Source organism: Dipteris shenzhenensis, chromosome 5 (assembly GCF_047967505.1).
Source record: "Dipteris shenzhenensis isolate YYH24624 ecotype China chromosome 5, Dip_SZ_1.0, whole genome shotgun sequence".
Classification (NCBI taxonomy): Eukaryota; Viridiplantae; Streptophyta; class Polypodiopsida; order Gleicheniales; family Dipteridaceae; genus Dipteris; species Dipteris shenzhenensis.
Genome location: NC_141600.1, coordinates 487,343 through 489,621, shown reverse-complemented (window position 1 = coordinate 489,621; position 2,279 = coordinate 487,343). Strand labels below are relative to the sequence as shown.

Here is a 2,279-nt window from a genome sequence, read left to right as displayed (position 1 = left end):
TTTAACCCAACCACACTCATCCTTTCAACCACAACACACAACTGCAGTAAAGGATTTAACGAAACCCGCAACTTTTGCTTTGATCAACAGCAATTCAACTTTTGCTTTGATCAACAGCAATTCATATAAAGTTATTAAAAAAAAACTATAATCAGTCAGCCTATCCCATCTCTTCACCAATTAGTATCTCCATATAAATGGTCTGGAATGCACCACAGAGTGTCTACCCTACCAGTTGAAATTGCAGCCAGCCAAAAACAGTACACACTGCCTGATCCCACAAGGTTTCCGTCCTTGTCTATACCAAAATCCATTCCAAAAGCAAAAGTATAATCATGGACAATCCTGAACACAGGAGGGACTATCAAAGCAAAACGGCCCTGGCAACCTGCTCAAGGTAGACAGAGTAACTACCCTCGTTCTGATTGTATTCAAGAGAATGCATTCATAGAAAAGTAGAGGTAGGTAGGCCAACACAACTCCGCAGCAGCGTAATCGATATCACAAGCTACTAATGTACAAAAAACTTGCCAACATATGTACCAACACCTCAGGAAACAATCAATGAGATAAGGTATTAAAACAAGGCTCTGTTTTGCTGCACCCTCTGTAGGAAACTCCTCCTATCTGCTACACGCCTTCAGTAGCTGCTCAAGGCTGAGCACTCCTGCAAAAGTTTTGCACCTAGGTGTGCAGGACTTCTGCCCTGCAAGTAATCATGAAGTAGATTCTCCTCCTCCTCAGTCAGAATAGTGACCTGCATCTGAGGCTTCAAGAATGTATGGATGCCTGTCCTATTTATAGAGGGATATCTCACTTTAGTGTAGGGAGAGCCACTGGATCGAGAACCCACCAGGAGGAAATGTGAGACCTCACAGTCATGCAAAGAGCTGGAATTCTGACTATGTGACACCTTACCAGATTGTTCAAGCCCTCTCCTGTATTAGAAAGGCGAGTCTCCAATGCCCAAACGCTTAGCCCCTGAATGTCCTCCTCTCCTTACATTTTTCTCTTTGGTCCATTTCTTCTCTACGAAACTGAGGTCACCGTAAGACTTTCAACTTGATAAACAAGACAGCAAACCAACACGTATTATTATCTAGGATGGAAGTACTACTTAAAATATTTCTCTACATAGTATAACATTTAGAGGAGTCGCCGAAGGGCTCATGTCAAATGAAATGACATGTCATTTTGGCGTTACAATGGGTGATCAGATGCTGGAGGTTTTAAGTAATTTGACAACGAGACAAAACCGAACTCCCTTAATTCTGAAAAGAAATTTGAAACCAGGACCTTTCGAGGCATGTGAGCCGTACAGACAAATCAAACAGGATCTCAGCTTATAATATATGAACGACGTTACAAGTTCTACAGAGTATCTGACTGTCTTTTCAATTAATACTTTGTTGTGCTCCAAGAGAGTGCCAGCCTTCAAAACACTGCTAGGCCAATACATAATAATACATGGAATTACTTAGCCAAACACTTCATTCGGAGTTCCGTTGCTTCAATTGCTTCACTTGCTGATTAAGTCTTTCGATCCGGACCAACATATGGGTGGTACAGTAAAGAAGCCAATAAAAAAGAAGAGCCGCGAGCACTAGAATCGCATTGCGCTGGCTTTTCATAATGGATTTTGCATGTCTTGTCTGCTCACCCACAGTGCAAGTCGGTCCTTGGCACTTTGGCAGGTGGTCATACTTCCAGTAGATGTCAAGCAGAAGAAACAGACAAAAGGGGATCAAGGCCATAAGCGGTCGGAGACAATTCCTGGAAACAACGATGATGCCCTTGCGAAGGCGTTCCAAACCAGGCATTGTCACCAGTAACAGAATGATAGCTTCCGCTGCGACGGCATAAGCCAAAACGGCCCATTCCAGTGCCATAATCCAGCCACAGCCCAAAACTTGAGCTCAATGAGATGATGAATACTGGAGACTTATATGTTTCCATGGCTTGCCAAGCAAGGTTCCAAATCATAGCCTTCCAAGCAAGCCATACCTTGATGCCGTGTCATTGAAAAACACGGTCTTGACACGTTTGGAATAAATCATTTACATTTGCTACTATTATTTGTTGCCACCACTACACTACAAGGTTTATTAGCCCTTCGTTGCAAGGCATCCAAAAATTGTCCTTCCAATCACTTCATCCCATCCTGCCCATCAATTTCTCTCTCTCTCTCTCTCTCTCTCTCTCTCTCGTGTTCAAGCTAGCCCTCCCTCCCCACTTCAACTATCGATCTACTCCACAAAAGTTAAAAAACAAGGCAGCAC

The 2,279-nt window shown here is 43.1% G+C and overlaps 1 protein-coding gene across 1 annotated transcript; it reads right to left on the bottom strand.

Moving 5' to 3' along the window:
- Positions 1-1,328: 1,328 nt before the first annotated feature.
- On the bottom strand, positions 1,329-2,076 carry LOC147901453 (uncharacterized). The gene has a single exon (XM_087375074.1). It carries the CDS (start codon positions 1,887-1,889, stop codon positions 1,491-1,493), a length of 399 nt encoding a protein of 132 aa, XP_087231200.1. The 5' UTR covers positions 1,890-2,076; the 3' UTR covers positions 1,329-1,490.
- Between the last annotated feature and the right edge of the window lie 203 nt (positions 2,077-2,279).

Bases quoted from the DNA above. Each gene is read 5' to 3' on its own strand.
- LOC147901453 (XM_087375074.1), bottom strand. From the start codon at position 1,889: ATGGCACTGGAATGGGCCGTTTTGGCTTATGCCGTCGCAGCGGAAGCT.